A 16,021-nucleotide genomic window follows, 5' to 3' on the forward strand; every position below is an offset into this window, starting at 1 on the left:
TATATGTACTTACGAAGGCTGGAAGTTCAAACCTGCCAACGGCTCAGGGAGAGAGGGGACTGGGGAAGTTTGGGCTATCTGTTCTCATAAAAGATGAACAGCTTTATAAACCCTGTGAGTCAACTCTGAGTCAGAATGAAATAAGATGGGAAATAGTAGGGCCCTGCAGAAGCTCCTCCAAGAAGCCATTCTCATAAAAAAGTTTAAGGGGCAAAAAGCAAAAAAACAAAAACAAAAACCAAACAAACAAAAAAACGGGGGTGGGGTGTTCCTCATGTAATCAAAAAGCTCTGAATGGAGCAGAAGCTCCCAGCCAGATAGACTCAACTCTTGCTCCCCACTGCACCCTGCTCAGAATAAAGGAGACCAATGTTTCCTTGAAAGCTGTTGTTCAGAAAGGCCTTGTTCTGACCCAGTCCTCCTGACCTCTCCCACAGTGTGTAGAGGAACATCCCAGAATAAGTCCAGCTAACTCCAACCACTTGTGCTAATTCTATAAAGAGTTACTGTCCTGGATGCTCAGAGGGACGGCTCTGCCCTGTCCTCTAGGGTCACGATGGTCGGCATCCATTTGGTGACACTTGTGGGTTTTGGGGTAACTCCAACTTGAAGCCAAGGAGCCCATCTGGGGATCAACTGCTCTCACGTACTATTAGCCTCGCCCAGGCACACCCCACCATTTCCCCAAACGTTTTTACGCATTTGTATAAGGCCCTTAGAATAGGAAAATGAATGCATTCTGTATGCTCGCCAACTTTAGGAGGCCAGGGTAGTGTTGCACAGTCCCCTTCATTTCCACGAAGATAACAAACAAGCTTCTTGTGTTTTCATAAACCTTTGCGAGTGGAAACTTTGGCCTCACCTGACTGTTCTTCATCAGTTGAAGGCAAGAGCCCTCCTTTCGTGTGATGGCTGGGGGACAGCACCCCCGGGTGACAAGAAGAGAGCTTACTGTGACACCATGGCAGTGGGACTGCTATGATTGTTTTGTGAGGGGGAAGGTGGTTCCAGGGCTGGGACCACAGAGGGAAGCTAAAGGTCCTGGTAGAAGTGGGGATGGGAGTGGGTGGATGGAGGATTTGGATAGAGGGAAAGCAAAGAATGAGGGTTTGGGGTCTGGCCTATAGGAAGGCCTAGAAGGGAGGGTGCAGAGACTTTGCTTCTCAATATACTGAGGGTCAGCCTGCGATGACCTTCCACATTTCCAATCTGACACAAACACTCCTAGTTGGGGCCCATTTCAGGCCCAAAAGCACTATGTGTTCTGCAGATGACTCTCCAGAGCTCTATCCTCCACACTGGGAAGGTGCACCTGGGCACCCAAAGAAGGGGTCTTCCAGTCCTTGAACTCAGCCTTGATGTTCTAAGAGCCGGCCCTTAGAGGGCGGCATGCTTCAGGCTACAAGCCCACCCAGGTTTGGACTCGTAGAGCAGTTGTTCTCCACCTTCCTACTGCCGCCACCCTTTCATACAGTTCCTCATGTGATGGTGAACCCCCCAACCATACAGTTTTTGTTACTACTTCATAACTGTAATTTTTTTTACTGTTATGAATTGGGTGACCCCTGTGAAAGGGTCGTTTGACCCCCAAAGGGGTTGTGACCCACAAGTTGAGAACAGCTGTTTTAGAGCATTCCAGAAGGCTGGGGAGACCCTGATGCTGCCCCTCTGGGACATCCCTCAATGACCGTCCCTTCTCACTTCAGTGAGATTGTCCATTGCCAGGGTCACTTCAGAACTGAGGGGATAGGACCCCTCTCTCTGTCTCCGAAGAGGAAGATATGGGCCCAGTTAATCTGCAACACACCTTGCATGGTTCTCCTGAGTCTCAAGAAGCTCAAAGAAAAAAACCAAGTGGTACTCACTCTTATTATCTGTGGTGTTGTGCACGGTCACCTTGGGGACGCCAGGACCTGTGGAGATACAGAGGGAGGAGAGAAACAGAAACACAGCCGTTAGTGGAGAACAGGAAGTGGACAGCAGCCTTTGGAGGACCATTAACTGCGTGGACTCTGGTGAGTCATCCCAGACGGCCCGAGGGTCAGCACAGGCCTGCCTTTCTAAAGTTGTATGTGTGTTATTGCCAACACAGCCAGTCAGACAGTACTTTTAAAAAGCTGTCCTAATGGCAATAACACCATTTTGCAGAGCACTGACATTTGGTTTCCATTCCCGTAACATCACTTTTGTGACCCAGACTCAAATCCCACATGGGCTCAGCTGCGTTCCAGTAAATTATTTCTCACTCCTATTGCCTTTGGCCAATGTCTTCCCTGACGTCTCGAGGAAGCAGGTCGTATCTTCCTTTGGCTTTTTACAGTCCCTTGTAAAAAGTTACTAGTCTAGCAGAAATATTTCCCCACATAGGAAACTGTTGCGATGCCTGCCACCCATCTGTCAGCTTGCCCCGTGGGGGCTCACATGTGGGTATGATGTTGGAAACTCTGCCCTGGCTATTTCAAAACACCTGCAGGGGCCAGCCCTCCATGGAGCTTCCAGACTCAGGCCAGCAAGAAAGAAAAGCCTGGTGCCTTGCTTCTGAAATTCAGTCGGTGGAAATGTATGGATCACAACCGACACCTGTCTACTCCCCTGATTTGAACGGATCAGTCATTGGAGGTGGACATGATGTGTGGAGGGGAAGCTGAAGCTCCGAGGATGAGGCAGACCCTTGAGAAGATGGGAGAGCATCCTAGCTGCATGGACGGATTCCAACAAGCCAGTGGTGCTGAAGATGACCGAGGGCCGAGTCCTGGTTCCTTGTGCTAATCGCAAGGTTGCCAGGACTCCGATTGGACTTGATAGCAGCTAGCAACACCTTTCCATCGTTCCGTCCACTGTTCTACCTCACAGCTCTCCAGGGCTGAAGTGAAATATAGTGCCTCTTTTTTTTTAAATTTAAAAATCATTTTATTGGGAGTTCTTACAGATATTAAAACAACCCACAATTCAATTAGATCAAGCATAATTGTACAATTACCATCACCATCATTTTCCAAACATTTTCTTTCTCCTGGAACTCTTTGATATCTGCTCTTCTTTATCCCCTCCCTCCCACACCATACCCCCCAGGAACCCTTATTTTTATATTAAAAATAATAATATTATTATTTTTCCATATCATACCCCATCCACTGTATCCATTCACCTACAAATCTGTTATTCATTCCCCTCAAGTGGGGTTACACAGTCATCTTTGCTATTGGTTCTCCCTCCCCCCTTTTCCTGTACCCCCAGGGAATTGTTGCTCCCATTACTATTTTTGATGAGTTTATCTATCTTGGATTTCATGCAACAGATTATCTTCATTATATAAATGAATATATGCAGGTCTAACAAGATTAATGAGATAAAACTGGGACCATAATAGCAAGGGAGGAAATATTAAACAACAAGAGGATAGTTATACGTTTCCTCAGTGCCAGACTCCACCCTGTATATCTTCCCCCATGGCCCCCATAGCCTTTCTGTGAGGGCCTGTCCGATTGTCATACAGGTTAGACTTGGAAATATTTGCATGGCCTCTTTTTTTCCCTATTTTTTTTCTGTCTATCCAAATAAGATGGGCAGGATAAGCAATCCCAAGGAAACATCAACGGGACTGCAGGTTCCAGGGAGTGAGGGTGGGGAGCCATAGAGGAGGCAGGGGGCGGGCAGCCAGGAACCACTTATGACAGGGACAGGGGAATAGCAAGGGATATAAAACTCACAGGGAGAAGGGTGTAGCATTCTGGATCATTTTGATCAATTGAAATATATCTGAGAGGAACAATTGCAAGGTGAACGATAGGTAAACATAACAGTGAGGCAGGAGGAAAGAAAAAAGAAACAGAGGAAAGAACTAGAAAGTAATAATCATATAATATATAGGTATAAGTAGAGATATATATCTATATGTATTTATATATATAAATATTAAAAGATAGGCATATTAGTTAATGTATCTATATGTATGTATACATACATACACACACATATATATGTAACTACAATAAGGAAATAGATGGACTTTGGGCCTCTACCTAAATCTTATCTCAGTACAAGAATGGTTTTGTTCTAATAATGTGGCATTGTATGATACCCACCTCACCGACACAGTCATTGAAGACAGATGGGTGCATAAGCAAATGTGTTGAAGAAAGTTGATGGTTCCCAGCTATTACAAGAAATAGCATCTGGGGTCTTAAAAGCTTATAGTTAAACAAGCGGCCATCTAGCAGAGGGGGCAACAAAGTCCACATGGAAGAAGCCCAACAGCCTGTGTGATTATGCTATGTCGACAGGAATAGGTACCGTACGTTCAAAACCAAGCACTCAAATTGACGTGAAGAAGCATAGACAAAGTGGAGACCCCAAACCCACCCATAAGTGGCTCTTGATAAGCTTGGCATCTGCAAGTTGACTTCCCTATTTTCTTCAGAAAAAAGATAGCCCAGAAGGAAAACGAGGGGGCTTTCTAAATTAATTTTATATCTTTTAAACTGAATAGGAAGGGCATGCAAGATGATTTTTTTTCTAACTTCGTCTGCTCTCCTCTCTTCCTCTACCCATTCTGGTCTAGTTAGCGGCCTTCCCTGCAGGGTCTCACACACATCAAGCTTGGCCGCACTTGCCCCAGCATCTCCAGACTGCAGAGCTCTGCCCAGGACATGTGCTGCGTTTCTCTTCCCCTTCAGTCAGTCTGCTCGAAGGTGTTCTCCAGACACGCATTCTCCCTGACGACCACACTACCAGCCCCCGTCCCCTTCTCCCGCTTCCTTTGTCTTTGAACGGCTCCTCAGCACTCGTCCTGGAGTGTTAGGGCATCATAGCATGCGGTTAACAGCAGGTCCTTATGGCCCTTCATTTTCAACTGCACCAGGATGGGGCGCCATGACGGTCAAGGACGTGTCTCCCTCCTGTTCCTCCCAGCATCTACAGCCGTGCTTGGACTGTAGCTGGTGCGAGGCCACATCGAGTGGACAGGAGGAACTCAGACTCTACAAGCTGCCCTCAGTGGCCTGGTGGACTGCGGGAGAGTGAAGAGGAAACAGGAAGGGGAGGTAGGTGATGCTGGGGTAAAGCTTTTCTTTTTAAAAATCATTTTACTGGGGGATCGTCCAGCTCTTATCACAACCCATCCATCCCTCCATTGTGTCAAGCACATTTGTACATAGGCTGCCATCATTTTCAAAACATTTCATTCTACTTGGTATCAGCTCATTTCCTCCATCCTCCCTGTCCCTCCCTCATGAACCCTTGACAATTTATAAATTTTTATTTTTCTCATGACTTACACCCACTGATGTTTCCCTGCATCACTTTCCTGTTGTTCATCCCCCTGGGGAGGGGCTGATGTGTTGATCATTGTGATCGGATCATTGTGATGTGTTGATCATTGTGATCGGGGTGAAGCTTTTGCTATGAAGTCACAGAAGATGATCACATCAGAGCTGGAGGAAACACACTGAGTAGAGGGAGCACTGGACCTAGGTGCCCTGAGTTCAAGGAGCCCCTGTGGCGTGCTGGTAACTCGTTGCGTGTTAACAGCAAAGCCAGCAGTTGAGATTTGTATTTAGCCCTATCATGCTGAGCGTGATGTTTTTGTAACATTTAATTAAATGTATATATTCCTATATATATTGATAATTATGAAAGTAAAGAATAAGAACAAAAAAATTCCTGAAATTAAAAATTCAGGAGTACAGGGTTAGTTTGTTGTTGTTAGGGTCCCTTGCTTTGGTTTCTGACTCATAGTGACCCTATGCCCCACAAATGGAGATGCAGCACAATCCTGCGCCCTCCTTGCAATTGTTCCTATGCCTGAACCCATCGTTGCAGCCACTGTGTCAATGCCTCTTGTGGAAGGCCTTCTTCTTCTTTGCTGCCCGTCCCCTTTAGCAAGCTTGATGTCCTCTTCCAGGGACTTGGTCTCTCCTGACAACATGTCCAAAGTATGTCAGATGACCAAGTTCTGCCATCCTTGTCATCCTTGTCTGTCCATTTGTTACTGTGGTGGCTTGTGTGTTGCTGTGATGCTGGAAGCTATATCACTTGTCTCTCAAATGCCAGCGGGGCCACCCAAAGGGAACAGGTTTTGCCAGAGTTTCCACACTAAGGAACAGACTACGAAGAAGGACTCCGCTCCCCACTTTGGAGGAAGAAGCCTCTGAAAACATTGCACGCTTTGAAACTAGCTCCTTAGTGGCCGTCTATTTCTGGAAAGCCATAGTGTCACCGACTGTCCTGTCAGACAGACCCAACTCCATGGCACTTGGCTTGGTTTGGGGTCATTATCAGACATGTCTAGGTCACAGTGAGTCAAGTGGAGAACCAGGGAATTTAGTCCCGTCGTGAGAGCTTTGAGGCACTCCAGCATAGGCTGTGCAGTAGACAAGTAGGCCAGGCCCAAAGAGGATGGGGCAGGATGTCAAAGCAGTCTTCAATGTCATGGCAAGGCATGGGGAGGCTGAATCCTCCAGGGAGCACCTGGGCCCTGGCTGAGCTGAGAGAGAACCAACTGTGACCATGATAAGCTTACACAGCTCAACAGGCCAGGGACTGGTCCAGGCACGACCCAGTGCGCATCCGAGTATAGAAAAAGTCTGGACTGACCCTGGCCCTACCCTATTCTCCTAGACAGGGCTACCAGGCAAAAATAGAGGCGGTCCAGTGACATCAGAATTCCAGCTACACAAGTAACTCTTTAGTTACAAATATGCCAGGTATAACATGGCACATACTCCCCAAGAATTCTCTACTCCTAATCTGAAATTAAAATATTCCTGGATAGCTTGTGTTCTGATTTGCTAAATGTGGCAACCCTGTGCAGGAAGAAATGGGTGCGAGAACGGGGTCTGAAACTGAAAGTCTACGCATTTGTCCCCAAAGAGACAGCAATTATTGAAAAGGATTTAAGATTGGCTGTAAGCTTGAATACTTGAATCAAAGTAACTTTCCTGGCCCTCAAACTATTTGCTCCCCTAGGGACCTCATGTGAAAGAACAGATCAGTTACTGAGAAATAAAGAATCGACATTTATTTTCTCTGTACCTTTCAGGATGAGTGAATTTGCAAACAGAGCGTCTCCTACCATCTTATTAATAATACAATGATGGTTTATTTATTTCCTACTATGTGAAAGCTACTCCATGAGGTTTTTTAGTGTAGATAATTTCTATCCCTCCAGCACGTCTGCAAAGTAGATGTCACTGACAATATTTTACAGATGAGCAATAATAGGTTTAGTGCACGTGGTGTCTTTTTTCTCACCCATATAATAAGTTTTGAGTCTAACTTAGTCCCGTCTCATTTTTGTAATTTATGAAGGTAATATATCTTTCTAAAAAAAAACAAACAAAAAATCAACTTCAAGCACTAAAGAAGGGTAGGAAGTTAAAGCAAAAGCATCCTCTCATCCCCTCTCTCCTCTTGCTGTTCCACTCTCTTTCCTTTGTTGTTTCAGGCAAATAGAGACCAGATGTTGTAACTTGGATGACTGTCTGTACCCAGCCTTCCTTTACTTGATGATTTAGGAACAGAAGCACCAAACACATTAACAGGGTCATTACCTGGGAGGTCCTATGGAACCATGACTTTAAACTCCCAAATTAAGAACCCAAATTCCATAAGGAGTTTTCTGGTACATAAGCCATCTCAGAAGCTACCCCTCACCTTTTTTTGGGGTGGGGGGAGAGTGGGGCATTTTTATAAATTGATGTTATCACTCTTTTGCCAATTCAACTTTTTACAAGCCTATAACTATTGATGGCAATGACAACAATGGGCTGTTCCTGGACAGTACAGTGGGGGAGGGAGAGGAGAGGGAGGAAGGACAAAGGGAACTGATATCAAGAGTTCAAGACGAAAGAGAATGCTTTGAAACTGATGGTGGTAGCAATTGTACAATACTACTTGATGCGACTGAACTACGGACCGAGATGATATCTGTGTTACCTCCCAATACAAAAGGTTTTAGAAAAACAAAACAATTGACTGTGCAACCCTATGCTTAGTAAAACTTTTCCATCCCCATTAGTCCATCCCACACCCTTTTCTTGTCCCATGGTAACTAACTACAGATACTCATCTTTCCATGTGTCTGGAGGTCATTTAAATGTCATCTTGCCTGAAATATCTACTCAAGTCCTGGCCTGTGTTATAACTTGTCTTTTTATTGGTAAGTTGACAAGTTATATATATATATATTATTTGATACATGGTTTCTGAAGATATTCTCCTAGTTTCTTGCCTTTTCATTTTTTTGGAAAAGTCTTTTAATGAACAATAGTTTTAACTGTTATAATGTCCCAATTATTTATTTTGTATTGTGCCGTTTGTACTTAATATATGAGACGATCCATTATTAAAAGAAAGGCTTGACAATGCTGCCTCTGCATTTTCTTCTAACAATTTTAGAGCTTCAGTTTGTGCACGTAGGTCCATTTTGAATTTGGTTTTGTGTATGGTGTGAAGCATGGGTCCTGCTTTCTCTTTCTGCAAGTGGAAATCCAATTCTCCCAGCACATTGACTGAAGAGACTCTTTCCTCCACACTTACCTAATACCCTCGTCAAGCATCAGCTAACCATAGATGTGTGGGCTTATTCCCTAACTCTCAACTCTGTTTGTTGGGCTATGTGTCTATTGTTATGCCAATGACAGGATGCTTTGATTACTGTAGCTGTACCGTACGTAGTAAAATCAGGACATGTGAGTCCTCCGGCTTAATTCTCATCACTGTTGTTTTAGCTATTTGTCTCTTGCTGTAACAAAAATAGGTAAGGATTGCTTTCAATTTCTGTAAAGAAGGCTGTTGGCATTTTGATAAGGATAGCATTAAATCCAGAGGTTGCTTGGGGCAGCATTTAACATGTTAACATTCTTAGGACTTCTAATCCATGAACATGGAACATTTTTTAATGTATTCCATTCTTTCATCTCTTTCAGTTGTATTGCATAGTTTTCATTGTACGAGTCTTTAATATTCCTTGTTAGTTTTATTCTTAGGCATTTTATTCTCTTAGATGTTACTGCAAATAGACTTGTTTCCCTCATTTCCCTTTCCGATTGCTGGTGTATAGAAACCCTACTGGTTTTGTTTATTAACCAGGTGCCCTGCAACTTTCCTAAATTCTTCTGTTGGCTGTAAAATTTTCTTGTGGATTCTGTGGTATATTCTCTATATAGGATCATATCATCTGTGAATAGAGATAGTTTTATTTCTGCTTTTCTAATCTGCATACCTTTTATTTGATTTTCTTGTCTTCCCGCATTGCAAAGACCTCTAATCCAAAAGTGAATAGAATAGACTTCTAATATAAGAATGAATAGAAGTTGTGAGAGTAAATACCCTTTTTCTTATTCCCAAATCCAAGGGAACCTTCTCAGTCTTTCTTTATTAAGAGTAAATAATATTGGCTGTTTACTTATCATATCTGCCTCCAACCCTATTAAGAGATGTCCCGTCTATTCTAATCTTCCTCAGGGTTTTCAACATGACATACTGTTGGCTTGATGCATGTGTGGACCCTGCAAATGGATTTTGGGCTTCCATCGTCATCCATAGCCTGTAAGCCACTGCCATCAGTCCAACAATGTTGTCTTGTTGGGATCCACAATCAATGCACATGGAAGCAGCAGTCATGATCAAAAGACAGGTTGCTTTATGCAAATATGCTGTACAGACCTCTTTATGGAAAAGGAAGAAGGTTACTTTGAGGAGGAAGGTTCTGCAGACCAGGTTCTGTTCCCAATTTAAGCTCTGATACCATTCCCTCCTTTGGATTTGGATCACATCACATAGGCTGGTGTGCTTCTTCCAAGTGGACTTAATTGATGCCTCTCTTAGACAGCTGCTTGTTTGAAGACAAGCCTTTAAAACCCGAGATCACCGGTTCTCAACCTGTGCATCATGACCCCTTTTGGGGCTTTATGACCCTTTCACAGGGGTCAGCCGATTCATAACAGTAGCAAAATTACAGTTATGAAGTAGCAACAAAGATAATTTTATGGTGGGGTCACCACAACATGAGGAACTGTATCAAAGGGTCATGGAATTGGGGAGGTTGAGATCCACTACCCTAGATGCTATTGTTTCGGATAGCCAGCCACCATCTGGTCTCTCTACCACCTTTTGCTAGAGCACTCAGCTTTTTAGGGTCCACCCATAGATTCAACCTGTACTGAATCCCCTTTGTCCATAGTTGTAGAGTGACCAGCTTTGTTATCAGACAGAGAGCATTGTAAAGTTAATTGTGGCAGACATAGCTAGGTTAAAATGTAATATCATTTGATCTCCCATTTGACCCATTTTCAAGTTGTTTCAGTTAAAAGATAAAGTAAAGGGGAAACCCATGTGGATTAGCCCCTGGAAAATCCCCTCTGATGGACCAGGGATGTGAACAGCTTTTCCATTAGGCTGAATACATCAGATAGTGGATTGTTATAGATGCAGATCAATTAATATTTAGCCCCTTATCATTTACTCTCTCTTATGATTGATTTAAATTTATGCTCATTTTAAATATTTTCTTTCTTTTGATTGATGTTTTCATCTAATTTAGTTTGTATTCTTGCTGCATTAGTTTTGTTTTTAATGTTTTTATGTGTACGAAATCCAGGGTAGGTAAATCTATAGAGATGACAACTGGATTAATGGTTTCTTGAGGGCCTGGCTCAGGAGGTTGGGAGGAAATAGGGAGCTAATCATGATGAGTACACGAATGGAGCAAATGTCCTACAATTGCTTTTGCTGATGATTGTTCAACTTTTCTTGGTGTGGTTGAGCTATTGAATTTTATGGTACTTAGATAACCTTTCGAAGAATGGGAATTGCAGCACACTTTATCTTACTCACACAGAAACTGTACATGGATCCAGAGCCAGTTGCGGAACAGAGCAAGGGAATCCTGCATGGTGTAAAATCAGGAAAGGTGTGCATCAGGGTTGTATCCTCTCACCATACTTATACAATCTCTATGCTGATATGAAGAAGATTCTTCTTCATTCTTATCTGAAGAAGAATGTGGCATCAGGATTGGAGGGAGGCTTATTAACAACCTGTGGTATGCAGATGACACGACCTTGCTTGATGCAAGTGAGGAGCACTTGAGGCACTTGCTGATGAAGGTCACGGATTGCAGCCTTCACTATGGGTGACAACTCCACGCTCCACAGCTGAACCAACAGGTAGCATCATGATAAAAGGAGAAAAGGTTGAAGTCGTCAAGGACTCAGTCTTGCTTGGATCCACAATCAAAGCTGATAGAAGCAGCAGTCACGAGGTCAAAGGACAAATTGCTTTAGGTAACTCTGCTGCACAAGAGCTTTTAAGAGGATTGACGATCAAGGATGTTACTTTGAGGACTGAAGCACGCCTCACCCAAGCTGTGGTGTTCTCCATGGCCTCGTATGCCTGGGAAACTTGGACACTGAAGAGGGAAGACCGAAGAGGAATCAGTATATTTGGATGATGGTGCTGGTGAAGAACGATGAAACTAAAAGGACAAACCACTCTCTCTTGGAAGAAGTATGTCCAGATTGCTCCTTGGAGGCAAGGGTGGTGAGACTTCATCTTTAATACTTTGGACATGTTATCAGGAGAGTCCAGTCCCTGGAGAAGGACATCCTGCTCGGTAAGGTGGAAGGGCAGCAACAAACAGGACGGTCCTCAAGGAGATGGACGGACACATGGCTGCAACAACACGCTCGGGCCCAGGAACAGTTGTGAGGAGGGCGCAGAAGCGTGCAGTGTCTCCTTCTGTTGTGCACAGGGTCGCTGTGGATGGGAGCCAACTCCTGAGTACTTCACAACAACTAACAATATGCCAATAAAACGGTGTTTTTAAAAAGGATGTTGGTTGATTGCTTTTTTTACAGCCAAAGAGATGACCCTGTAATTCTTTTCCGTTGTACCACTGCAGTGGTGTATTATACTGATGAGTTTTCTAATGTGGTACCATTGCTGGAATAGATACCAGTTAGTCATAGTGTATGACCTTTTTAATATGCTGTTGAATTCTGTTTTATAGTATTTTGTTGAGGACTTTTGCATTGATTTTTTTAAAGTACATTGGCCTGCAGCTATCTTTTCTTGTGGTATCATCTGGTTTTGGTATCATGGTGATTTTTGCCTCAAGGAATTATCAGGAATTATTCCTTCCTTCCCTGTCTTTTGGAAGAGTTTAAATGTCTGGCTTACATATTTATAATTTAAAAATCATTTCATTGGGGGATCGCACAATTCATATCACAATCCATACATACATCCATTGTGTCAAGAACATATGTACATTTGTTACCATCATCATTCTCAAAACATTTGCCTTCTACTTGAGTCCTTAATATCTGCTGCTCATTTTGCCCCTCCCTCCCCGCTGCCCCCTACCTCATGAACCCTTCATCATTCATAAATTATTATTGTGTCATATATTACACTGTCCGATGTCTCCCCAGCCTTCTTCTCTGCTGTCCCTCCCCCAGGGAGCAGGCTATACGTAGATTCTTGTAATCAGTTCCCCCTTTCTACCCCACATTCTCTCCACCCTGCAGACCCACTGGTCCTGGAGGAGTCATCTGTCCTGGATTCCCTGTGTTTCCAGTTGCTATCTGTACCTATGTACATCTTCTGGTCTAGCCAGATTTGTAAGGTAGACACTTTTATATTTATAATTTGTTAAACTGATGCACAATCATGGTATCTGACATTTTACATTTTCAATAGTAAAAATTTACTAGTGTGCATATTGAAGACATACATATGGTTGTAATGAATGTCAATGTGTGGTAAGACAAAAGTGATGGCTAAGGTTATATGTCAACTTTTCTGGGACGTAATTCTCAGTGGTTTGGCACAATTTGATACAATCTGGCAGTTATGTAATGATATAATTTGATGGTTATGTAATGATGTGGTTATCCTCCATTTGCATGTATCTTTGATTGTCATGCAATAATAACATGTCATTGCATGAAGAGTAAGTGTATTCATTGCAATGTCCCACTGATGAACACAGGTTCACATAACAGTGCTATAGATATCCTGTTATATATGTATCTTTGAACAGTTATAAGACTGCATCTCTAAGGTTAAGCTCTCTACTAGCACTGTAATGACAGTGGTGAAAAAGTTGTAAATTCATATTGTACTAAGTAAGCCCAGGGTTTATAAAAACACTAAAATCTCAATGTTTTAAAACAATAAACTTTTATTTTCTGCTCATGTTATGCCTCAGTAAACAGATCAGCTTAGCATTGCTGGGCACTGCTGGGCTCTGGACCTGGGATGCCTTCAGTTTAGGATCTAGCCAGAAAGCTCAGCTTTCCTCTAGAAAATCCTGCACAGTGGCCAAGAGAGCTGAGCAGGAGTGCTTGCAAAGGCATCCAGATGTGTGTCGTGTGTCTGTGGACAGTGCAAACTGCGTGGGAATGAGGTGGCGGTGGTTACTGTTCTTACTGGCCACCACCCCACCCGCCAGTGGTGACTCCGTGTGTGTCAGAAAAGACTTGCCCTCCGCAGGGTTTCCCATGGCTTTGTGCTTGTAGGAATATATCACTAGGCCTTCCTTTGGAGTTACTCTTGGGTAGCTCTCAGGAGAGAGCAAAACTGGGCACAATAGATGGAAACATTTATTTTCATTAAATATTATTCAATTGCCATCCAAAGTTTTTATATCAAGTTGCACTACATCTCTTACCACTTTATTATAGGAAATATCAAATAATAGATCTTGATAATGCTTTCACTTATAAGGTCTTAATTTTAAGTGAATGTAAATACATGGTTCATGTTTACCTGATATTTGTATTTAGTGTGCATCTAACGGTCTCTTTACATTTTTTGCTCTATTTTAATGGCATTGTTGTCTGCAATCCAGGCAATTAGCCCTTGACTCTCTGCTACAAACATTCCTCTTATATAATCTTTACTCTGTCACTCAAAGGAGTACCAGTAAGTACCAGAATTATCCTGCTTGAAAATATGTTCCTACCGTGTTGTCCACCTATACCAGCCAAACAAAAGACATTGCACATAAGCATGCACACTGAGACCCGTGAACCCACAACCTCAGTGTCTATCCTCCCTGATGTCTGCCGAGTATCTGGCAGACACTGCTGCATATCACATGTTTCCGGAATTAATGAATAAAGGATCTTCCAAACATATACTTGAACATGACACATGAAGGCAACAAACTTAATTTAGGGTAAGGAAACGTTTCCTAAGACTGTTCTACATACCCCTGGTTTTTATAATTCAGGTTATTGTCTCTCTCTGGTTATTGCAGACACTTATAGGACTCCCTTTCTGTTTCACTAAGTGCTCAGCATTGTAATTGTTAGCTGTCATCATGTTGGCCCTGATGCACAGTGAATGCGCTTACAATAGACTGAAACGCCGTCTGGTCCCATCCCAGCTGCACCATTTCTGTATGATGAAGTCCATTGTTGTGGCCACTGTGCATTTTGAATGCTTTCCAAGCCAGCGGATTTATTTTCCAGCAATGTATGGAATATCAATGAGATCCATAGGGTTTTCATGGGCTAATTTTTGGAAGTCAATTGGCAAGTTTGTCTTACTCTGAGTTTTGCTGGAACCTCTCCACCATGGACGAGCCTGCTGGTATTTGAAATACAGGTTGAGCTTCTAACCACATAGCAGCAAATAAGCCACATCGGAATGACAAATTGACAAGTGAGTTGGGGAGAGCTAAGGGTGGCTGTCATTACAGGATCTGAATTCTATGATTATTACTATTATCTTAACATGGAAGACTTGTGTAGATTAGCCAAATATAAACAACATGAACAAAAACTACATTTCAAGAAGATACTAAATTAAAAAACATAGCTCCTATGGTTAATTTTATATCTATTGATTATAACTTAACCATCTAACACATCCAGATTATTGCCCTAAGACTGGATCCTTCTTAGGACTGGTGTGAACTTCTGGGCGTTTGGGTCGACCTGTGGTCCAAACTGCATAGGCTCTTCCAGCTACCATCTTGCCTTTCTGCTGCAAGTAATCTATCCTCCCTGCTCTGTACTGTGTGTGTTCCCAGATCACTTCCTGACTCCACAACTTACAGGATGGCTCTCTTCCTGAAAGTTGGCAGACAGTTTTAGAAAAACACCTGAGTCAACATAAATTTCCTCCTAAATTACAAGTAAGAAGGTCAACTATTCATCATCAGGAACCAGGTAACTTGGATTGGTGATACTTTGACCAGACCTGCGTGAATGTATACCTGAGACTTCACTACGAAAGGACATGCTAGCCACATTAAAAACATTAACAAGGTTTTGGGCCAGTTTGTACCATATAGCGGTGATGACCGTGAACCAATGTCAAATAATTGAGACCATGTTGCCTAATGTATCTCATGAGGTCCTTTATCCCTGAAGAACATTTTTAAGTTGCTCTCCTTTACTTTGTTTTAAACTCCCTTTGTACCCCCAATCTTATATACTTCTAGTCAATAACTTAGCATATCCAACGAATTTTCTTTTCCTGTTCAATCGATTCCAACTCTAAGTGACCCCATGTCTATCAGAGTCTAACTGTCTTATCTAGATTTTATAATTTATAAGAATTTTACGATTTGGCCTTCTGTTCAAAGTGCCTTCCTCTGGGTGGATTAGGACCGCCTACCTTTTAACGAGTAGCCCAGCCCTTAGCTGGCATCGGGAGACTCTAGGCAACAAAGGGCTCTCTATCTTCTGTGCATAGATTATTTATATTGCGGATCAAGTTTGGGAAATCTTGCCTTTTGCTTTGTTGATGGGAAGACCCTTTAGGACCTAACGTGATGGCTATTGTCCTAGCAACTCATATGCATCGCTTCTTTTTACTTTCATGTAACTCAGTTTATCCAATACACTGAGCTGCTTCTGTGTGCAGAGGAGTCCTGGTAGCACACTGGTTGAGTGCTGGGCCACTAAATGAAAGGTTGGCAATCTGAACCCATGCAGCTGCTCTACTCGATCTGCTCCCATACATATTTACACCCAGGACACCCGATGAGGTTGTTCTGTTCTGG

The 16,021-nt window shown here is 42.9% G+C and overlaps 1 protein-coding gene across 1 annotated transcript in view; it reads right to left on the reverse strand.

The window, feature by feature from the left end:
* Positions 1-16,021, reverse strand: part of DPP6 (dipeptidyl peptidase like 6) — an 890,123-nt gene that overhangs the window by 55,181 nt on the left and 818,921 nt on the right. The window contains exon 17 of the mRNA XM_075550777.1: positions 1,866-1,913. Within this exon, the coding sequence (XP_075406892.1) occupies positions 1,866-1,913 (48 nt within the window). The remainder of the gene's footprint in view (positions 1-1,865; positions 1,914-16,021) is intronic.

This window comes from Tenrec ecaudatus, chromosome 5 (genome assembly GCF_050624435.1).
Source record: "Tenrec ecaudatus isolate mTenEca1 chromosome 5, mTenEca1.hap1, whole genome shotgun sequence".
NCBI classification, from domain to species: domain Eukaryota; kingdom Metazoa; phylum Chordata; class Mammalia; order Afrosoricida; family Tenrecidae; genus Tenrec; species Tenrec ecaudatus.